The sequence below is a fragment of the Salvelinus namaycush genome, chromosome 18 (genome assembly GCF_016432855.1).
Source record: "Salvelinus namaycush isolate Seneca chromosome 18, SaNama_1.0, whole genome shotgun sequence".
NCBI classification, from domain to species: domain Eukaryota; kingdom Metazoa; phylum Chordata; class Actinopteri; order Salmoniformes; family Salmonidae; genus Salvelinus; species Salvelinus namaycush.
Window position 1 is genome coordinate 38,161,178 of NC_052324.1, and position 21,364 is coordinate 38,182,541.

Consider the following 21,364-nt stretch of genomic DNA (forward strand, 5'->3'; position numbering starts at 1 on the left):
AAAGAAGGTCAGTTTTATTGCTTCTTTAATCAGAACAGTTTTCAGCTGTGCTAACATAATTGCAAAATGGTTTTCTAATGATCAATTAGCCTTTTAAAATAAAAGACTTGGATTATCTTACACAACGTGCCATTGGAACACAGGAGTGATGGTTGCTGATAATGGGCCTCTGTACGCCTATGTAGATATTCCATAAAAAAAATCAGCCGTTTCCAGCTATAATAGTCATTTACAACATTAACAATGGCTCCACTGTATTTCGGATCAATTTGATGTTATTTTAATGGACAAAAAAATAAAAAAATAAAAATGTATATATTTCAAAAACAAGTACATTTCTAAGTGACCCCAAACTTTTGAACGGTAGTGTATATACAGTACCAGTCAAAAGTTTGGACTAGTGTAGACATCAAAACTATGAAATAACATATGGAATCATCTAGTAACCCAAAAAGTGTTACACAAATCAAAACATATTTTATATTTGAGATTCTTCAAAGTAGTCACCCTTTGCGTTGATGACAGCTTTGCACACTCTTGACATTCTCTCAACCAGCTTCATGAGGTAGTCACCTGGAATGCATTTCAATTAACAGGTGTGCCTTGTTAAAGGTTCATTTGTGGAAGTTCTTTCCTTCTTAATGCGTTTGAGCCAATCAATTGTGTTGTGACAAGGTAGGGTTGGTATACAGAAGATAGCCCTATTTGCTAAAAGACCAGGTCTATATTATGGAAAGAACAGCTCATATAAGCAAAGAGAAACGACACTCCATCATTACTTTAAGACATGAAGGTCAGTCAATCTGGAAAAAGTGCAGTTGCAAAAACCATCAACAGCTATGATGAAACTGTCTCTCATGAGGACCGCCACAGGAAAGACCCAGAGTTACCTCTGCTGCAGAGGATAAGTTCATTAGAGTTAACTGCACCTCAGATCCCAGCCCAAATAAATGCTTCAGAGTTCAAGTAACAGACACATCTCAACATCAACTGTTCAGAGGAGACTGTGTGAATCGGGCCTTCATAGTCGAATTACTGAGAAGAAACCACTACTAAAGGACAGCAATAAGAGACTTGATTGGGCCAAGAAACACGAGCAACGAACATTAGACCGGTGGAAATCTGTCCTTTGGTCTGATGAGTCCAAATTTGAGATTTTGGTACCAACCTCCGTGTCTTTGTGAGACGCCGAGTAGGTGAATGGATGATCTCTGCATGTGTGGTTCCCACCGTGAAGCACGGAGGAGGAGGTGTGATGGTGCTTTGCTGGTGACACTGATTTATTTAGAATTCAAGGCACACTTAACCAGCATGGCTACCACAGCATTCTACAGCGATACGCCATCCCATCTGGTTTGCGCTTAGTGGGACTATCATTTGTTTTTCACAGGACAATGACCCAAAACACTTCCAGGCTGTGTGAGGGCTATTTGACCAAGAATGAGAGTGATGGAGTGCTGCATCAGATGACATGGCCTCCACAATCACCTGAAAACAACCCAATTGAGATGGTTTGGGATGAGTTGGACCGCAGAGTGAAGGAAAAGCAGCCAACAACTGCTCAGCATATGTGGGAACTCCTTCAAGACTGTTGGAAAATCATTCCTCATGAAGCAGGTTAAGAGAATGCAAAGAGAGTGCAAAGCTGTCATCAAGGCAAAGGGTGGCTACTTTAAGAATCTCAAACATAAAATGTTGATTTGTTTATCACTTTTTTGGTTACTACACTATTCCCTATTATTTCATAGTTCTAATGTCTTCAGTATTATTCTACAATGTAGAAAATAGTAAAAATAAAGAAAAACCCTTGAATGAGTCCAAACTTTTGACTGGTACTGTACATACACAACAAAATGTGGACACCACTTCAAATGAGTGGATTTGGCTATTTCAGCCACACCCCCTGCTGACAGGTGTATTAAATCGATCACACAGACATGCAATCTCCATAGACAAACATTCGCAGTAGAATGGTCTTACTGAAGAGCTCAGTGACTTTCAATGTGGCACTGTCATAGGATGCCACCTTTCCAACAAGTCAGTTCATCAAATTTCTGCCCTGCTATAGAGCTGCCCCGGTCAACTGTAAGTTATGTTATTGTGAAGTAGAAATGTCTAGGAGCAACAACGGCTCAGCCACGAAGTGGTAGGCCACACAAGCTCACAGAACAGAACCGCCGGGTGCTGAAGCGTGTAGCACGTAAAAACCGTCTGTCCTCGGTTGCAACCCTCACTACCGAGTTCCAAACTGCCTTTGGAAGCAACGACAACAGAAAAACTGTTCGTCGGGTTTCCAGGGCCGAGCAGCCGCACACAAGCCTAAGATCACCATGCGCAATGCCAAGCATCGGCTGGAGTGACGTAAAGCTCGCCACCATTGGACTGAAACAGTGGAAACACGTTCTCTGGAGTGATGAATCATGTTTCACCATCTGGCAGGCCGAATCCAGGTTTGGCGGATGCCAGGAGAAGGCTACCTGCCCCAACACATAGAGCCAACTGTAAAGTTTGGTGGAGGAGGAATAATGGTCTGGGGCTGTTTTTCATGGTTCAGGCTTGGCCTCTTAGTTCCAGTGAAGGGAAATCTGAACGCTACAGCATACAATTACATTCTAGACTATTCTGTGCTTCCAACTTTGTGGAGTGCCCCCGTGCACAAAGCGATGTCCATAAAGAAATGGTTTGTTGAGATAGCTGTGGAACACCTTGACTGGCCTGCACAGAGCCCTGACCTCAACCCCATTGAACACCTTTGGGATGAATTGAAACGCCGACTGCGAGCCAGACCTCACTAATTCTCTTCGACGAGCAGGTGTCCACATACACTACATGACCAAAAGTATCTTAACTTTAACGAGTCACCAACCCGGATCCGGGATCACCCCCCACTCCCCCCCCACTGATTAGCATCGCTAGCATAGCGTCACAATTAAATAGTAGCATCTAAATATCATTAAATCACAAGTCCAAGCCACCTAATGAAAGATACAGATCTTGTGAATAAAGCCACCATTTCAGATTTTTAAAATGTTTTACAGGGAAGACACAATATGTAAATCTATTAGCTAACCACGTTAGCAAAGGACACGATTTTTTTTACTCCCAACAGCTTTTTCCTGCGTCAGTAGCTATCACTAATTCGACTAAATAAAAATATATATAGCCACTAACCAAGAAACAACTTCATAATATGACAGTCTGATAACATATTTATGGTATAGCATAGTTTTTTTTTGGAAAAATGTGCATTTTTCAGGTATAAATCACAGTTCTACATTGCAGCTGCAATCTGAAATAGTGCTGACCCAGCCAGAACAATTACAGAGACCAACGTCATATAACGAATTACTCATCTTAAAACATTTCAGAAAAATACACAGCGTACAGATATTGAAAGCCCAACATCTGGTGAATCCAAACAATATTTCAGATTTATTAAATGTTTTATAACGAAAACAAAATGTAGCGCTAAATTAGCATAGCTATACCAGGCAGATTCGGCTAGGCGCCCACGGCCAGTTCACATGCACAACAGATATGATATAACATCGTAAATTGGGTCTTACTATGGCTGATCTTTCATCAGAATGTTGATCAAAGTGTCCTTTGTCAAGATGAGTCGTTGGTTCCGTTCAGAAATCTTCCTTTCCCACTCCATTTAGCACAGGTACCGGTCGAGTGGCACAGATCTCTCAAATGTAAATAAATTGTGACAACGGAACACCGCAAAACTCCCAAAAAAATTCAAATAATCTGATTAAACTATATTGAAAAAACATACATTACGTTGATATGGTCACATGTATCAAACAAAATTCGACACGGAGATAGTTTTCATCCATAACGCCAGCAAAACAGTACACAATCGCAGCTCCAACTCGTGCGAATCAGCAAACCGGAAGTTGTCGGTCACGCCAAAGAAATAGGTCTTATTTCACGTCAGTACCAGATAAACAAAGAATTTCTCCTCTGACGTCCTCTTGACACCCAGAGGAAGGCGAATGAGGTGTGTTTCGGGTCATAGGGGGCACGACCATATATAGGCAGAGCTTTGAAGCCAGCATAACACATCTTGATTTTATGTTCTTGGTCATGGAAAGTGCTGTGAAATGACTTCTGTATCACTCAGAGACAAAATTGAAACGGTTTTAGAAACTAGAGATTGTTTTCTTTCCAATGGTATTATTTATATGCATGTAGTAAGAGCAATAATTGAATAAGAGGCAGTTTAATCTGTAGAGCAAATTATGCTAATGGAAAATAGCACCCCCTGTATTCTCAAGAAGTTTTAAGATGAATGCTAAACTATATTACAAAAAAGTTCAATGTAAATTGTCTCACAGGTGGGGTCAGTGTGTCTCTCTCACCGGTGGGGTCAGTGCGGAGGTGAGTGTGTGTGTGTGTGTGTGTCACTCTCACCGGTGGCGTCAGTGCGGAGGTGAGTGTGTGTGTGTGTGTGTCTCTCTCTCTCACCGGTGGGGTCAGTGCAGGGGTGAGCATGCGGTCCCCCTCTCCTCCGTCCACCTTGGGCAGGTTAAGCCCCACCTCTCCACTCTGCTGCAGCTTCTCTGTCACGCCCTCTTCCATGTCTCCGTTGGCTGGGAAATGGCTGTGGTCATGGCCCTGGAGAGAGGGAGAGGGAGAGAGCAGAGAGAGAACGAGAGAGCAGAGAGAGAGCAGAGAGAGAGAGAGAACGAGAGAGAGCAGAGAGAGAGAGAGCAGAGAGAGAGCAGAGAGAGAGCAGAGAGAGAGAGAGAGAGAGCAGAGAGAGAGCAGAGAGCGAGAAAAAGAGAGTGCGAGAGAGAGAGCAGAGAGAGATAGAGCAGAGAGAGAGAGAGCAGAGAGAGAGAGAGCAGAGAGAGAGAGAGCAGAGAGAGAGCAGAGAAAAAGCAGAAAGAGAGCAGAGAGAGAGAGAGAGCAGAGAGAGAGAGCAGAGAGAGAGAGCAGAGAGAGAGAGAGCAGAGAGAGAGAGAGAGAGAGAGAGAGAGAGAGAGCAGAGAGCGAGAAAAAGAGAGTGCGAGAGAGAGCAGAGAGAGATAGAGCAGAGAGAGAGAGAGCAGAGAGAGGGCAGAGAAAAAGCAGAGAGAGAGCAGAGAGAGAGAGAGAGCAGAGAGAGAGAGCAGAGAGAGAGAGAGCGAGGACCATTAGCAAGGGAATCAGAAGTCCATACAAGTCACATGAAAAGTATTTTAACGACGCCACGTTCAAGCACAGCTTTCAGTAGGCCCCTGTACAGTATATGGGTCAAGTAGACCATATAATTGGTTTAAGAGGCCACACCTGACCCGTGTTAGTTAAGGTATTACATTGGCTTGGCTGTTCCATCAGGTCTTAATCATATGGCTCAAAGCTGCACTATGCTGAAGGTCCAATAGGAGGAAGCATCACCTCAAACAATGTCAACAACAGACCAATAAGGCAGATGGCATATTATTATACACTATTACATACAGGGGTTACTCTGGGTCATAGCAACGCATCAAATAGACATCTCATCAAACACTACTGACCAGATTAAAACTATCCACTGATACTAGCGTCGCTAAGCAACCTTCCCGGGACTTTCCCTGGGCTACAGAGACAGGTGCAGTGACGGTAGTGTTCTTTCATGTCGCTATTCTACATTCTCATTTTCATGGCTTGATTGTTTACTGTGGAAAAAATGGCACCAATGTGAAGCATCTTTTTAAGGCAGTTCACACCGTCGCTCCAAATCAAACGGGTTTCTTTCCTGGAAGGTGTTCTCATTCATCATCCGTGGCTACTGTACATGCCTTAGATGCCATTCTCACACTAAACAATGTGAAGCACCTCTCTCGGCGCCTTGCTGGTTAGTCTGGCACGTACAGTAGTTGCTGATAAATTAGAATATCTTCAGAGGAAAGTAGTTACGGCAGTTAACCCACTGTTCCCCGGGCGCCGAAGACGTGGATGTCGATTATGGCAGCCCCCCGCACCTCTCTGAGTCAGAGGGGTTGGGTTAAATGCAGGAGACACATTTCAGTTGTACAACGTACTTGGTATTCCCCTTTCATTACACAAAGCCCTGAGGACACTTCCACTGCCTCCAGAAAGTATCCATAGCCCTTTACTTATTCCACATTTTGTTGTGTTACAGCCTGAATTCAAAAATGGATTAAAACATTTTCTCTCTCACCCATCATCTACACACAATACCCCATCAAGACAAAGTGAAAAAGTTTTTTTTTTTTAAAAGAGCCAATTTATTATAAATGAAATACAGAAATATCTAATTTAAGTAAGTGCACACACACCTCTGGGTCAATACTTTGGAGAAGCACCTGTAGCAGCGAGTACAGCGGCAAGTCTTTCTGGGTAAGTCTAACATGCTGACCAGACAGCACGAGCACGTGCCTCCACTTGCGAAATGGCGCACATGCTGGTTTTGATCACCCACACCAGACGCGATCGGGACACGCAGGTTGAAATATCAATAGAACTCTGAACCAACTATATTCATTTGGGGACAGGTCGAAAAGCAATAAACATTTATGGCAATTTAGCTAGCTAGCTTGCTGTTGCTAGCTAATCTGTCCTGGGATATAAACATTGCGTTGTTATTTTATCTGAAATGCACAAGGTCCTCTACCCGACAATTAATCCACACGTAAAAGGTTAAAAGTTTGTTTCTAGTAATCTCTCGTCCTTCAGGCTTCTTCTTTGGACTTTATATGGCGGTTGGCAACCAACTTTAAGGTGCATTACCACCACCAACTGGACTGGAGTGTGGACCGCAGTTCATCTTTCAATCACCCACGTGGGGATACGCTCCTAAAAACTAAATGAGGAGTTGGAAGAGGCAGGACTTGCAGCACATCAAGCATCACAAATAGAACCAAGTTCTTTTGTAGCGCCTGGTTCCGCTCGTTGACATGCACAAGCAGTGTGGGTGCAATGATTGAATAACATGCATGTGTACATTTATTTTGCAGCGCACACGACGCGAGCGGTGTGGTCAGCAGGTCAGAGCTTTAAACACCTGGATTGTGTAACATTTGACCATTATTATTTTCTAAATTCTTCATGCTGTCAAATTGGTTGCTAAACAACCATTTTCAGGTCTTGCCATAGATTATCAAGTAGATTAAGTCAAAACTGTGCCTCCCGGGTGGCGCAGTGGTCGAAGGCACTGCATCGCAGTGCTAGCCGTGCAACCAGAGATTCTGGGTTCGAGCAGCCGGCCGCAACCGGGAGGCCCATGGGGTGGCGCACAATTGGCCCGGCGCCGTCTGGGTTAGGGAGGGTTTGGCCAGCAGGGATATCCTTGTCTCATCGTGCACTAGCGACTCCTGTGGCGGGGCGGGCGCAGTGCACCCTGACCAGGTCGCCAGATGTTTCCTCCGACACATTGGTGCGGCTGACTTCCGGGTTGGATGTGCATTGTGTCAAGAAGCAGTGCGGCTTGGTTGGGTTGTGTTTCGGAGGACGACAAGACTAACTACTACCAATTGGATACCACGAAATTGGGGAGAAAAAAGGGGTAATATTTTTTATACATAAGGTCAAAACTGTAGCTCGGCCATTCAGGTAAAATTCACTGTCTTCTTGGTAAGCAACTCCTGTGTAGATTTGGCCTTGTGTTTTAGGTTATTGTCCTGCTGAAAGGTGAACTCGTCTCTCAGTGTTTGGTTGTCTGCTTTCCACCAGGTTTTCCTCTAGGATTTTGCCTGTGCTTAGCTTCATTCTGCATATTTCGCAGTATTTAGTGCCTTGATGCAAAACAGGACGCTTGTTTTGGAATATTTTTTATTCTGTACAGGCTTCTTTTCACTCTGTCTTTCCGGTTAGTATTTTGGGACTAACTACAATGTTGTTGATTCATCCTCAGTTTTCGGTGAGTCCATAGCGTTTTATCAGTAAGTCTATCGGTGAGTCCATTAAACTCTAAAGTCCCCATTACAGACTCACCGACAGAACGCTACAGACTCACCGACAGAACGCCACAGACTCACCGACAGAACGCCACAGACTCACCGACAGAACGCCACAGACTCACCGACAGAACGCCACAGACTCACCGACAGAACGCCACAGACTCACCGACAGAACGCCACAGACTCACCGCTTTCTCTTGTTGTGCTCTTTACAATGAACACGTGACTGGCTCAACTGTTCTGGGGAACTATGACGTGCTTCATAATGTGACAGGTGAAATTAAGAACATCTTCTTAATCTAATGTATTGCACAAGTTGACTGCAGGTATTAACTTAAAAGGTTGATACAAATATTAAAATAAATAGTTGTGACGCTATAGACTGTATTAACCATAGCATGGCTTTTTCCAAATAGCCCGGTATACTGACCAAGCCTAATTCAATGTCTGCGTTTTATTTATTTTTACCCATCTACCAATAGGTGCCCTTCTTTGCGAGGCATTGGAAAACCTCCCTCGTCTTTGTGGTTGAACCTGTGTTTGAAATTCATTGCTCGAGTGAGGGACCTTACAGATGTGTGGGGGACCTTACAGAGATGAGGTAGTCATTCAAAAATCACATTAAAACACGATTATAGCACAGAGTGAGTCCATGCAACTTATTAAGCAAATTTGTACTCCTGAACTTAGGCTTGCCATAACAAAGGGGTTGAATACTTATTTTGAATTCATTTGTTAAAATAAAATCATTATTCCACTGACATTATGGGGCATTGTAGGTAGCTCCGTGAAAATAAATCTCTATTTAATCCATTTTAAATTCAGGCTGTAACAAAACGTGTTAAAAGTCCAGGGATGTGAATACTTTTTGTCGTCTCTGAATGTGAACTTGTGTTGCAGGTGTCTACTTCACTTCAGTCTGTTTTAAGTACACGTGTAATTATGAATGTGTCATTGACTCACATCCAAGTAAGGTCTCCTCCAGGCTACACGACACAAAGCAAACAGACCCAACAACATCCGACGTCATCATCCCAGATGCAATAAGCAGAGGCAGCATTCCACACCCGTTTCAGTTGAAGGCCAACTGTTCTGTTACTGTTCATAAAGCCAACGCCCTGATACACAAGCTAAACCAGCCTCGTCTGATATGATTTTATCCACATTGTCACAATGCAAACAGTAATATCTCTCTAATCCATCTAAAGGGCGGATGCTTATCGGTGTGTGTTAAAAGCCCTGGTCGAGACTAGTGGATGTTTATGAGCACCGTAGAGCCCCGCTACAGAACAAGATTTCTCAACCGAGTCTTCTTGGAAGTTGGAATACCGGTCTTTTCACATTTGTTCAATTCCAACACCAGCACACCTGATTGAACTAGCCAAAAGGTGTTACGATAAATTAGTTGACGAGTTGAAATCAGGTGATCTCGTCTTGGCACAAATATACTAGATGACTGTTGGTCCTGAAGCCTGGGTTCATTGGGCTGAGAAACGCTACAATATGGTCAGGTGTATTGGGTCATGTCTATAAGGTTATAAACTCAGCAAAAAAAGAAACGTCCCTTTTTCAGGACCCTGTATTTCAAAGATAATTTGTAAAAATCCAAATAACTTCACAGATCTTCATTGTAAAGGGTTTAAACACTGTTTCCCATGCTTGCTCAATGAACCATAAACAATTAATGAACGCGCACCAGTGGAAAGGTCGTTAACTTCTTTGGGCTGCAGGGGCAGTATTGAGTAGCCTGGATAAAAGGTGCCCATTTCAAACGGCCTCGTACTCAATTCTTGCTCGTACAATATGCATATTATTATTACTATTGGATAGAAAACACTCTCTAGTTTCTAAAACCGTTTGAATTATATCTGTGAGTAAAACAGAACTCATTTTGCAGCAAACTTCCTGACAGGAAGTGGAAAATCTGAAATCGATGCTCTGTTCTAGGGCCTGCCTATAAATGTGCTTGATATGTATTAGTATACATGCACTTCATACGCCTTCCACTAGATGTCAATAGGGAGTGAGAGAAGAAATGGAGTGTATAACTTGATCTGAGGCCGAATAAGAGCTCTTGGCATGACGTATCACCAATTTTTTGTTTTCAGGAAGGCGCGAGAAGTACCCGGGGATTGCCTTCTGAAAAGCTGTCGTTATAGACAGCTAATAGCTGCGGCTTTGATTTTATTTGATAAATGTGACAATATCATCGTAAAGTATATTTTTTCAATATAGTTTTATTAGATTATTGAAATTTTTTTCGGGACGTTAGGCGTGTTGTGTTGTCTGCGTTTGTTCACGAAGGAGAGCTTTGCGCCACTTTGCTAGCTTTCCGTGCTAATTGACTGGAGAAGAGGACATTCTAAAACCAAAAAACGATTGTTCCCGACAAAGGACCCCTTGTACAACATTCTGATGGAATATCATCAAAAGTAGGACCCATTTATGATGCTATTTCATATATCCGTCGGAACATGTTTACTAATAGTTTGCGCCCAGATTTTGGGCACTCTCTCGCCATAACGTAAGCTGGATGTCGTAATGAAGTTATTTTTAGAATTCTAACACGGCGATTGCATTAAGAACTAGTGTATCTATCATTTCCTATACAACATGTATTTTTTAGTAACGTTTATGAATAGTTATTTGGTCAGAATAGGTGAGTGTCATAAAAATATCCGGACATTCTGGGAAAAAGATGCTACGTTAGCACAATGTATAACCACTGATTTCAGCTCTAAATATGCACATTTTCGAACAAAACATAAGTGTATGTATAACCTGATGTTATAGGACTGTCATCTGATGAAGCTTATCAAGGTTAGTCAAAAATTATATATCTTTTGCTGGTTTGTTACGATCGCTAACTTTTGCTGCTGGTAAATGGCTTGTGTTTCTGGCTATTGTGGTAAACTAATATAATGCTATATTATGTTTTCGCTGTAAAACACTTTGTCTTTAATTTGCTGTACACCATGTATTTTTCAGAAATGTTTTATGATGAGTATTTAGGTATTTCACGTTGGTGTCTGTAATTACTCTGGCTGCTTCGGTGCTATTTGTGACGGTAGCTGTGATGGTAGCTGCAATGTAAAACTGATTTATACCTCAAATATGCACATTTTTCGAACAAAACATAGATTTATTGTATAACATGTTATAAGACTGTCATCTGATGAAGTTGTTTCTTGGTTAGTTTGGTTGGTTCTTGGTTAGTTAGGTTGGCTTTGTGCATGCTACCTGTGCTGTGAAAAATGTCTGTCCTTTTTTGTATTTGGTGGTGAGCTAACATAAATATACGTGGTGTTTTCGCTGTAAAACATTTTAGAAATCGGACATGTTGGCTGGATTCACAAGATGTTTATCTTTCATTTGCTGTATTGGACTTGTTAATGTGTGAAAGTTAAATATTTCTAAAAAATATATTTTGAATTTCGCGCCCTGCACTTGAGCTGGCTGTTGTCATGAGTGTACCGACATCGGGCTTGCAGCCATAAGAAGTTTTAAGACACTAACAGCTTAAAGACGGTAGGCAATTAAAGTCACAGTTATGAAAACTTAGGACACTAAAGAGGCCTTTCTACTGACTCTGAAAAACACCAAAAGAAAGATGCCCAGGGTCCCTGCTCATCTGCGTGAACATGCCTTAGTCATGCTGCAAGGAGGCATGAGGACTGCAGATGTGGCCAGGGCAATACATTGCAATGTCCGTACTGTGAGACGCCTAAGACAGCGTTACAGGGAGACAGGACGGACAGCTGATCGTCCTCGCAGTGGCAGACCACGTGTAACAACACCTGCACAGGATCGGTACATCCGAACATCACACCTGCGGGACAGGTACAGGATGGCAACAACAACTGCCCGAGTTACACCAGGAACGCACAATCCCTCCGTCAGTGCTCAGACTGTCCGCAATAGGTTGTAAGGCAGGTCCTCACCAGACAACACCGGCAACAACGTCACCTATGGGCACAAACCCATCGTCGCTGGACCAAACAGGACTGGCAAAAAGTGCTCTTCACTGACGAGTCGCGGTTTTGTCTCACCAGGGGTGATGGTCGGATTCGTGTTTATCGTTGAAGTTATGAGCGTTACAGTGAGGCCTGTACTCTGGAGCGGGATCGATTTGGAGGTGGAGGGTCCGTCATGGTCTGGGGCGGTGTGTCACAGCATCATCGGATTGAGCTTGTTGTCAATGCAGGTAATCTCAACGCTGTGCGTTACAGGAGACATCCTCCTCCCTCATGTGGTACCCTTCCTGCAGGCTCATCCTGACCCTCCAGCATGACAATGCCACCAGCCATACTGCTCGTTCTGTGCGTGATTTCCTGCAAGACAGGTCTGGGGCGGTTACAACCTATTGCGGACAGTCTGAGCACTGACGGAGGGATTGTGCGTTCCTGGTGTAACTCGGGCAGTTGTTGTTGCCATCCTGTACCTGTCCCGCAGGTGTGATGTTCGGATGTACCGATCCAACAGTGTTCTGCCATGGCCAGCAAAGAGCCTGGATCTCAATACCATTGAGCACGTCTGGGACCTGTTGGATCGGAGGGTGAGGGCTAGGGCCATTCCCCTCAGAAAAGTCTGGGAACTTGCAGGTGCTTTGGTGGAAGAGTGGGGTAACATCTCACATAAAGAACGGGCAAATCTGTTGCAGTCCATGAGGAGATGCACTGCAGTACTTATTGCAGCTGGTGGCCACACCAGATACTGACTGTTACTTTTGTTTTTGACCCCCCCTTTGTTCAGGGACACATTATTCCAATTCTGTTAGTCACATGTCTGTGGAACTTGTTCAGTTTATGTCTCAGTTGTTGAATCTTATGTTCATACAAATATTTACACATGTTAAGTTTCCTGAAAATAAACGCAGTTGACAATGAGAGGATGTTTCTTTTTTTTGCTGAGTTTATAATGCATGTGCAGTACATAACACTTTTCTGGTTTCTGACCAATCCCAATAGGTTCACACATTAGTCACACATTTGCACCAGGCAAACAAATGTCATGTTTTTGAAAACCATGCAAAAACAGACAGGGTGAAAGAAATGACATATCTCATGTTTGTCATCCTTGTGCACCCTTGTCATTTACCTCGCTGTACCCAAAACAAATACCAGCAAAAGTTGTTGAACGCGGACTCACCTTATCCTTCGGTTTGAGCAGCATCTTGAGGATCTTCTCAGTGAAGAAGAAGAGGTAAAACCCTCCAAACACCACCGTGGACTTAGACACATAGTTGTCCACCATAGGGTTAAAACCAAATGCCTAGGGAGGACAATATACATAGTTAACTATAACGCATCAGTTAAATTGGTTAATAACAGGGTATTACATCTGACAGTGAAAGGATTTGTGTAAAAATTAGAATTGGCTTGATTGAACTAGCTAGGGACTATTACATGGGAAGAGTGCCAATTATGGCTGCATCATGACTCAGCACAATTGAAGCGGAACATGTCAGTTATGGCCATTTTCTCACTCTACATCCAGGTCTCTGACCTACTTTATGTGTTTATATGTGTTATTGGGAATGATTTTCAGTACATACATTTAAAAGATTGGTAATACCAATCTCTAACTTCACACGGTCAGTGTTCTTTTATAAAATGGTATGTGAACAATACTAGGTGACAACTAATCTCAGGAAGTCAAGTGTTAAGTAAATTCTCCCTGATATCTTATTGAGACTATGGGGGAAGGACATAACAGCCCCTGGCTGGCTGGCTGGAAGGACAGGATATTACAAACGCTAGCCAGTTTCTCTCCTCAAGGACACAGTACCATGCTAAGAGATAGCCTACTGTTATAAACATCACCAATAAAAATACTGTTTAGAGCGCTATCAAATGGCAAAATACTGCTTCAAGCATTTAAAAAGGCAGACATTGTGTCTATATTTCACTGTAATCAGCACATTAGCTAACACCTTGGGCTGTTTGTCTGCTAAGGTCATCTACTGTGGCCTGGTTTCCAAATATGGTAGTACTTTTCAGCCAACTCTTCTCTGCCATGTTGGTTTGGGATCATGTGATGGGTTTTCTGTTGCAAAATGGACCCAGGTGGATGAGGTGAATTTCTAGTCCATCTCAGAACAGACTAAAGCTAGAGAAACTATTTTCCCCAGTGCTTCCCCTTTCCAGGAAGGCCCAGCAGCAGCTCAACGGGTCTGCTTTTCAGAATCACATAGGGGACAATAAAGTGATACTGTTAATTAAGTGGGTGGTTCTCCTAATTAATCTATGGGCCGGGCATGACCGTAGTTAGTCTGGTTTCATTTGGGCTGAGGGCTGCTTGAAGGGGGGGGAAACATCTGAGGTAGTGGAGCACATCCTATTTCCTATATAGTGCACTACTTTTGGCCATAGCCTCAGCCAAATGTAGTGCACTATAAAAGGAAATAGGGTGCCAGAAGTAGTGCACTACATAGGGAATAGGTTTCTGAAGTTGTTCAATAAATAAGGGAAAGGGTGCTAAAGTAGTGCACTACATAGGGAACAGGGTGCCTAAAGTATTTCACTACATAGGGAATAGGTTTCTGAAGTTGTTCAATAAATAAGGGAGTGCACTACGTAGGGAATAGCGTGCCCTTCACACTACCTCTGGGATGAGCTGAAACAGGGCGTTGGAGTAGAGGGTGCCAATGGCCAGGGCTATGAAGTAGAGCAGCAGACGCTTGTAAAAGGTTTTCCTCATGAAGGGGACCACACTGGCCCCAACCAGCGAACACAGAGAAATGAAGGTCACACACAGGAAGCCATAACCCCAAACTGACCACGACCAGAGGGGAGAGAGGGAGGGAAAGATAGAGGAGGGAGAGAGAGAGAGAGGAGAGAGGGAGGGACGGAAAGAGAGAGAGAGAGAGAGAGAGAGAGAGAGAGAGAGAGAGAGAGAGAGAGAGAGAGAGAGAGAGAGAGAGAGAGAGAGAAGGGACGGAAAGAGAGAGAGAGAGAGAGAGAGAGAGAGAGAGAGAGAGAGAGAGAGAGAGAGAGAGAGAGGGAGGGACGGAAAGAGAGAGAGAGAGAGAGAGAGAGAGAGAGAGAGAGAGAGAGAGAGAGAGAGAGAGAGAGAGAAGGGACGGAAAGAGAGAGAGAGAGAGAGAGAGAGAGAGAGAGAGAGAGAGAGAGAGAGAAGGGAGGGAAAGAGAGAGAGAGAGAGAGAGAGAGAGAGAGAGAGAGAGAGAGAGAAGGGACGGAAAGAGAGAGAGAGAGAGAGAGAGAGAGAGAGAGAGAGAGAGAGAGAGAGAGAGAGAGGGACGGAAAAAGAGAGAGAGAGAGAGAGAGAGAGAGAGAGAGAGAGAGAGAGAGAGAGAGAGAGAGAGGAGAGAGGGAGGGACGGAAAGAGAGAGAGAGAGAGAGAGAGAGAGAGAGAGAGAGAGAGAGAGAGAAGGGGGACCAAAGAGGAGTGGAAAAAAGGAAAGAAAGGGGAAAATTAGTTAAATTAACATCATGAAATCATTAAAGATATTATTTTTCGCAGTAGAAGGATTAACCCGAGAACACCAGTTAAATGTCAACCCTGAAGAACATAATCACATCACCCTCAACAGTTCTGTTCCCAGAGAACAGGAAATGCCCAATCAATGGACACTGACTGTCTATTCACAATCAATGTCCATTCACAGACCTGTGTGTGTCTGATCACTGTATGATGGAGACACCATGATTTGTTTCCCATCAGACCAGTGTTCCAACCCCAAACAGCCTGTGATTAAGAGATGAGGGAGTAATTATGTCATCGTAGATCAGAGGAAGCAGAATCCTCAGGCCTTTATGATGCAGCCTGGAACCACTGGTGCTTTAAACTGGAGCGGTCACACAATACAGGTGGGTATTAGGGAGTACGCAATGCAAGACCGATCAGATAAAACCAGAGAAAGATAGAGAAAGGGTAGCTAAGAACACACACACACACCATTGTCTTTCAGGCCAGGTGTGTGTATGCTCTGCACCACTCTACTAGCTAGCTGCCAGCTTCCCCAGGGCATGGTCTGAGCTCCTGCTGCCGCTGGCTCACTGCAGACACACTAAACAGTCCCACTGCCTGAGAGCGTCATTTTATTTTAAACACCAAATTCACCAATCGTATTTTGAGAAAGGGGGTAAAGTTGTGGAACACTGGGAGCAGTAAATTTCCACTTGGCCTGGTTTCCCTGAGGTGAGCTTAGAGAGGTACAGTGCACTGTGCAGCCAGCCAACCAGCAAGTCAGCCAGCCAGCCTCTCTCAAAGGAGAACCAGTCTCACAGATGGCATATATATTCCACAGCCAGCGAACAGTGCAGAGTAGCCAGACCAGCCCGTGTAGACACACACACACACAGATAAGAGAGAGAGAACAACCAGTCCAGAATTCCAGTGGCAGAGAAAATCACTGAAGCAACTGTAGAATCACAGTAGCTCTTTGATGACCACTGGTTGGTTGAACACGACAATTCCCAAGTTGCTAATTACACTCCCAGGAAGAGAGAGAAGGAAATGCCCAGGAGGAAGTGAAGAACAGAGAGAGTGCTGTGGTCAGTGGGGCATTGAGGGAGGGGATGGGGGAGAAATATGTTTTTGGGGGGGGTGACTTTTTCCCAACAGGGGATTGATGGATACCGCACCTCTGGCAAGAGCTGGAACACAGCGGTGGAGTACAGCGTTCCGATGGAGAGGGCGATGAAAAAGACGAGCGCCCGGCGCATGTGCCTCGTCCTCATGAGGGGAACCAGGAACACACCGGTGAGAGAGAAGGCACTGACCAGGGTCACACTCAGAATAGAGAAACCCCACACTGATTGGACAAGGAGGGAGAAGAGGAGGCACACGACACACCAAAGAGAAGGTTTGAAGTGAACACTGAAGCACACATGCCGTTTGTTTAATATGAGAATTACTCTGTGTGCTGTGACAATGATCACAGAGGACTGTGACTACAGGAGCAGTAATGATCACAGAGGACTGTGATTACAGGAGCAGTAATGATCACAGAGGACTGTGACTACAGGAGCAGTAATGATCACAGAGGACTGTGATTACAGGAGCAGTAATGATCACAGAGGACTGTGACTACAGGAGCAGTAATGATCACAGAGGACTGTGACTACAGGAGCAGTAATGATCACAGAGGACTGTGACTACAGGAGCAGTAATGATCACAGATGATGTGTGTGATGTCTGAGGGAGAGGTATCACAGGGCGGTATGGAAGGGAAAGGGGATCAGTGGAAAGGGAGGGGAGAAGTGACATTGTGGAAAGGTGCAGTCGACATGTAGAGCATAAAACTCCTGTAATGTAAATGAAGAGTTAAGAGTTCCAAGTTTCCTTTCAGCACACAAAAAACACCTGTATCCTGTGGGAGAGGAAGATTGGTTAACTTTGGTTGTGGTGTGGATTGCAGAAGTGACAAGGTCTGTAAGAAGAATTTAGTTGATTAATTCGACATTTTAAAAAACAAGCACACATAAAACTTGAAAAAGCCATATATGCACATGGGTTAAATCATTGAGGATAACAAGGTATGGGACTTATTTCCATTGTGGTCCTCTTAAAACAAGATGACTAGGCAAGATCCAACACGGTTGAACACAGTATGACAGAGAGATAATAAAACATTAAAACAAAGAAGAACAAGATCCAACACGGTTGAACACAGTATGACAGAGAGATAATAAAACATTAAAACAAAGAAGAACAAGATCCAACACGGTTGAACACAGTATGACAGAGAGATAATAAAACAAAGAAGAACATCTCTCTCATCATTGCAGTGACATCATAAGGTACGTTCAAATGGATTAAAAAAGACACACAGTTCTTTAACTTTATTTTTAAAGCAGGGCAGAGAGGATGTAGTTTTTATGGGCAGAGGCAACTCATTCCTGTGTTATTCAAACAGGACTAGACTACTACGGTGTAAACACTTGAAAATAATTGATCCATCCCACATCCTTGTCTGAAAGACGCGTCGCTGACAGTTACATCCTGACTCGTGTGGTTAGAACATGACATTTTACATGCGGTTATCGACAGCGACGTACAAGTGACTTACAATTAGTGCACTCAAAGTAGGTCAAACAACCACATAACCACAAAGCAACATCAGCCCGTCCTCCCTAGCATTTTGTTAACGTAACCTTTATTTAACTAGGAAAATTATAGTGTAACCTGCAAAGAAGAGGGAAACATTTGAAGGACGGACCAAACCCTCCTTCCCTCTGCATAATGAACACACATTGTCTCAATAGGAAGCAGTCATCTTCAAATACGGTGCTTGAAATCCTAAACAAAATGAGACAAGCACAAACAGAGACGGTCATTTCTGTGAACAGAGACTTTTAAAAGGAGGGCAATAGGACATATTGAACCGACGTCCCTCTGCCCCCACTGCAGCAGCTAGTAGCACCTCAGCCTGAGTCACAGCTGGCCAAATACCCTTTCCCAGACCTGGGTCCAAATAGTATTCGAAATCTTTAAAATATACTTTAGCTGTGATTGAGTTTGCCTGGCGCAATAGGGCCAATGGAATCGTTTCAAAAGTGTAAACCATGCCATCTACCACTCCAGGTTTGGCTTAAGCAAACACAATAGATTTCAAATACTATTTGAACCCAGGACGGCACTGGGGAGAGTGCTCTAGACATTAGTGGAAGATGAGTGAAAATGTATCTCTGGCCAAAACACATCCTGTATCAATGCCTCTCTTGAGAGAAATTAGGACACAGAAAGGGACAAATAGCATAAAGAGTGAGAGGTTTTTCTTGAACAACATCCAGATAAATCCCTGACACAATCACAATGAAGAGCTCTTTTCCAGCATTGTCAGTTCATGTGTTAGAATCTTTGCAAATTGCAACTAGAACTGTTAGCTGGTATCGAGATGAGAGGGCAAGGCATATCAACATCCTTGAGTTTGGTTTCTAAACACACCACAAGTGCTGTTAGACCACAGAAACAGAATAGGTAGTACCTGACACAGTTCTAACATCCTCATGACTTTCTACAGCGAGTTAGAATGTCCTTTCTATGTACTGTAATTCTAGGTGGAGCGCCCCAGTGGGACGATCACACTAGTTTACTACATTCTCAAAGCCTGTCATTAACAGTCTTTTTATACCCACCAGCTACACCAGGGTCAACTTAGACTGGGCTCTGATGAGAACTAGCTAGTAGCTACTGTTCTTGTTTGCATGTTAAATACTGCCCATTTATACGTAATAAAACTAAACTATACCCTAAAAGCGCCTGTACGAAAGCCTAGGCTGCAGCCTACATACATCCACAACACAATCCCCTAGATTAGAACCAGATACTAAAATGGCTTCCAGAGTAATAACAAGGATATCCAGTTACATGGCCTGCCAACCTCTGATGTCAGCAGGCTGAGAAGCTGTGGGCAGTGTGAGCCAGATCGATCCAAGATGGAGGTGCCTTTACGTATCATCTGTACCTGCTAAGAGGATTCTGTACCTAGTATCTGCTGACAGTGGCCTTCTAATAATGGCTGTTCTGTGCTAAAGTGGACCAGGAAGTACAAGACGTTGAAAGCTAGAGGAGAAACATAACCAACTGCCTTTTAATTTGTGAACCTTCCTCTGAACTTCATACTGCAGACCAAATCTAACCCACAACAGATTTCTAGAGAAGAGGGAATTGTAATTGTTCTAATGAAAACTTCTTGGAGAAAGTTTAACATAAGACAGTCCAGTGGAAAATGGTTGCCCTGGTTGTGTCTGGTGACTTAACTGCCTTGATAAACAGAACGTGAACAGTCAGCAGTATACTGGAACTGCAGTACCGGTACATCAAACAACAACAAATAATATGTAGAAAACACAAATATAAAGTATGTAGAAAAGATAAATGGACGTATACATTCTTTATGAGATCATCTTTACCTAAATAAAAACTAGTCGGGGAGAATCTAAAATTCCCAAAATGTCATTACATGGGTCCCCCATTGATTTTGATATGCTTGAGTCAGACAGCATCACAACACGGCATAAACCATGGCAAAATAGGTGTAATGGCAGGAAACTAGCTTTATAAATGTTTATTTTTATATATATATATATATTTTTTTTTTTACAGGACGGTCTCAACCATTGGCTACGTCCACTACCACGCCCGCCCCCCTTTTTACCGTAGGGAAAACACTGCAAATGTATTACGAAAGACAATAGGAGTTGACAGGCTCACCTTCAGCAGCAGTGGGTTTGGAAGGCGGGTCTATGATAAGCTCCTCCTTTTTCTCCACCCCACAGGCGCCCGAGTCCAATTGCTGAAGCATGGTGGGGCAGAGCTCCTGTAGGCCACGCCCATCCAGACGAGACTGCTCGTTCATACTGTAAACTGCCAGCGTGTCTCCAGGTAAGCACTGTGGAGGGAAACAGGCAAGCCGTCACACACACACACACACACACACACTGACCACAAAAAGAAACCCCAATCACTTCCTATCTGATAAAGGACATGCTGTTTTCCCTTCATGGAAAACTAAAGTGAGATTAACTTATCCATATAGATATGATGGAACTGGAAGGTTCCATGCCTAAGCACACAAACTCTGGACAAAAAAAGTGAACAGTCATTCCCTTAGCTCAGGGACACATGGCCATGAAACACACCTCTAACATGAAGAGAGGACAACTCTGTGTTAACTTGTCCCTCTGCTCTCAAATCAACACGGTAGCGCCTAGTGAGTCAAGCCTACGTGGCATTACGCCTAGTAATAATGCAAAGCGTCCTACATGGCATTAAGCCTAGTAATAATGCAAAGCGTCCTACATGGTATTAAGCCTAGTAATAATGCAAAGCGTCCTACATGGTATTACGCCTAGTAATAATGCAAAGCGTCCTACATGGTATTACGCCTAGTAATAATGCAAAGCGTCCTACATGGCATTAAGCCTAGTAATAATGCAAAGCGTCCTACATGGCATTAAGCCTAGTAATAATGCAAAGCGTCCTACATGGTATTAAGCCTAGTAATAATGCAAAGCGTCCTACATGGTATTACGCCTAGTAATAATGCAAAGCGTCCTACATGGTATTACGCCTAGTAATAATGCAAAGCGTCCTACATGGCATTAAGCCTAGTAATAATGCAAAGCGTCCTACATGGCATTACGCCTAGTAATAATGCAAAGCGTCCTACATGGCATTAAGCCTAGTAATAATGCAAAGCGTCCTACATGGCATTAAGCCTAGTAATAATACAAAGCGTCCTACATGGCATTAAGCCTAGTAAGAATGCAAAGCGTCCTACATGGCATTAAGCCTAGTAATAATGCAAAGCGTCCTACATGGTATTAAGCCTAGTAATAATGCAAAGCGTCCTACATGGTATTACGCCTAGTAATAATGCAAAGCGTCCTACATGGTATTACGCCTAGTAATAATGCAAAGCGTCCTACATGGTATTAAGCCTAGTAATAATGCAAAGCGTCCTACATGGTATTACGCCTAGTAATAATGCAAAGCGTCCT

General features: G+C 43.5%; 1 protein-coding gene across 1 annotated transcript in view; it reads right to left on the bottom strand.

The window, feature by feature from the left end:
* The window catches only part of slc39a14 (solute carrier family 39 member 14), a 54,957-nt gene that overhangs the window by 8,679 nt on the left and 24,914 nt on the right, over positions 1-21,364 (bottom strand). Inside the window, exons 4-7 of the mRNA XM_039013789.1 lie at positions 20,076-20,253; positions 14,499-14,668; positions 13,044-13,166; positions 4,474-4,623 (exon numbers count right to left, since the gene is read on the bottom strand). Of these exons, the coding sequence (XP_038869717.1) occupies positions 4,474-4,623; positions 13,044-13,166; positions 14,499-14,668; positions 20,076-20,253 (621 nt within the window). The remainder of the gene's footprint in view (positions 1-4,473; positions 4,624-13,043; positions 13,167-14,498; positions 14,669-20,075; positions 20,254-21,364) is intronic.